General features: G+C 38.6%; 1 protein-coding gene across 1 annotated transcript; it reads left to right on the top strand.

Moving 5' to 3' along the window:
- Positions 1-230: 230 nt before the first annotated feature.
- LOC308500762 (10 kDa heat shock protein, mitochondrial-like) lies at positions 231-607 on the top strand (the record flags this gene model as incomplete). Its single annotated transcript, XM_081056083.1, has 1 exon — positions 231-607. The coding sequence occupies exon 1, from the start codon at positions 299-301 to the stop codon at positions 605-607; it is 309 nt and encodes a 102-aa protein (XP_080912209.1). The 5' UTR covers positions 231-298.
- Positions 608-1,742: the final 1,135 nt, after the last annotated feature.

Genomic DNA, 1,742 nt, shown 5'->3' on the forward strand with positions numbered 1-1,742 from the left:
TATATATATATATATATATATATATATATATATATATATATATATATATATATACATGTGTATATGTATGTACTTACAAGAAGCGGGGTACAGCATTAGGAATACCGGCAGTGGAAATGTAATGGCTCTGTGCGATGTCAGAGGGTTAGTGGATGGGGGAGAGGGGTTCACACAATGTGAGGGATATAAAAGATAAACGTCTGCTTTTCTCAAGTTCACGTGTCTAGAAAACCGGACTGCAGGTCTCTCCTTGCGGCCGCAGCGCGAGAGCAGAGTACGAACTGCTGCTGCCGGAGTCATGGCAGGACAGGCATTTAGAAAGTTTCTCCCCCTCTTTGACCGAGTATTAGTTGAAAGGAGTGCTGCAGAAACTGTAACCAAGGGAGGCATCATGCTTCCAGAAAAATCTCAAGGAAAAGTATTGCAAGCAACAGGAGTAGCTGTTGGATCCGGCTCTAAAGGAAAGGGCGGAGAGATTCAACCAGTTAGCGTGAAAGTTGGAGATAAAGTTCTTCTTCCAGAATATGGAGGCACCAAAGGAGTTCTAGATGACAAGGATTATTTCTTATTTAGAGATGGTGACATTCTTGGAAAGTATGTAGACTGAAATCAATCACTACTGACATGGCATCACGTGACGCCGCCCATTCCACTGAAGTTCTGAAATCTCATCATGTAAATAATTTCCATGTCTCTTTTGTAATAAACTAATGATATCCTAAGTAATGACATCTAGTGTCTCTTTTTTTTTATTAAATTTATTGGGGTGACAATTGTTAGTAAATTTACATAGATTTCAGGTGTACAATTCTGTATTACATCGTCTATAAATCCCATTGTGTGTTCACCACCCAGAGTCAGTTCTCCTTCCATCACCATATATTTGATCCCCTTTACCCTCATCACCCACCCCCCACCCCCTTACCCTCTGGTAACCACTAAATTATTGTTTGTGTCTGTGAGTTTTTCTTTCTCATTTGTTTGTCTTGTTCTTTTGTTGTTTTTGGTGTATATAGCTACGTGCAAAAGAATGAAACTGGACTGCTATCTGTCACCATGTACCAAAGTTAATTCAAAATGGATCAAAGACTTAAGCATAAGACCTGACACAATAAACTGCATTGAAGAAAACATAGGTACCAAACTTATGGACCTTGGGTTCAAAGAGCATTTTATGAATCTGACTCCAAAGGCAATGGAAGTAAAAACTAAAATAAGTGAATGGGATTATATGAAACTGAAAAGCTTCTGCACAGCAAAAGAAACTATTGACAAAATAATGAGGCAACCAGCTGAATGGGAGAAAATTTTTGCAAACAGTGCCTCTGACAAGGGGCTAATATCCAAAATATACAAGGAACTCATGAAACTCAACAACAAAAAAACAAACAACCCAATTGAAAAATGGGCAGACGACCTGAAGAGACATTTCTCCAAAGAGGATATACAAATAGTGTCTCTTAAAATTTAATTCCACTGCACTGATACAAACATTTCCAAAAAAAAAAAAAAAAAAAGATAGCAAAGTCCTTACCCTCATTGAATTTTCTATCCTACTTTCCCAAATGGAATTCAGCCCTTTACATAACAGGAGGACCTAATTATTCACCCACTTGTTCTTTGAGGAGTCATGATGAATTTGTGAATGCTCCCTTCACATTCTTCCCCAACATCCTTTATGGGGAAAGTGAAGGAGGAAGTGGGGCAGGTGTGAATTGAACCAATGTAAACCCAACACAGGC

This window comes from Rhinolophus hipposideros (genome assembly GCF_964194185.1).
Source record: "Rhinolophus hipposideros genome assembly, chromosome: 8".
Taxonomy (NCBI): domain Eukaryota; kingdom Metazoa; phylum Chordata; class Mammalia; order Chiroptera; family Rhinolophidae; genus Rhinolophus; species Rhinolophus hipposideros.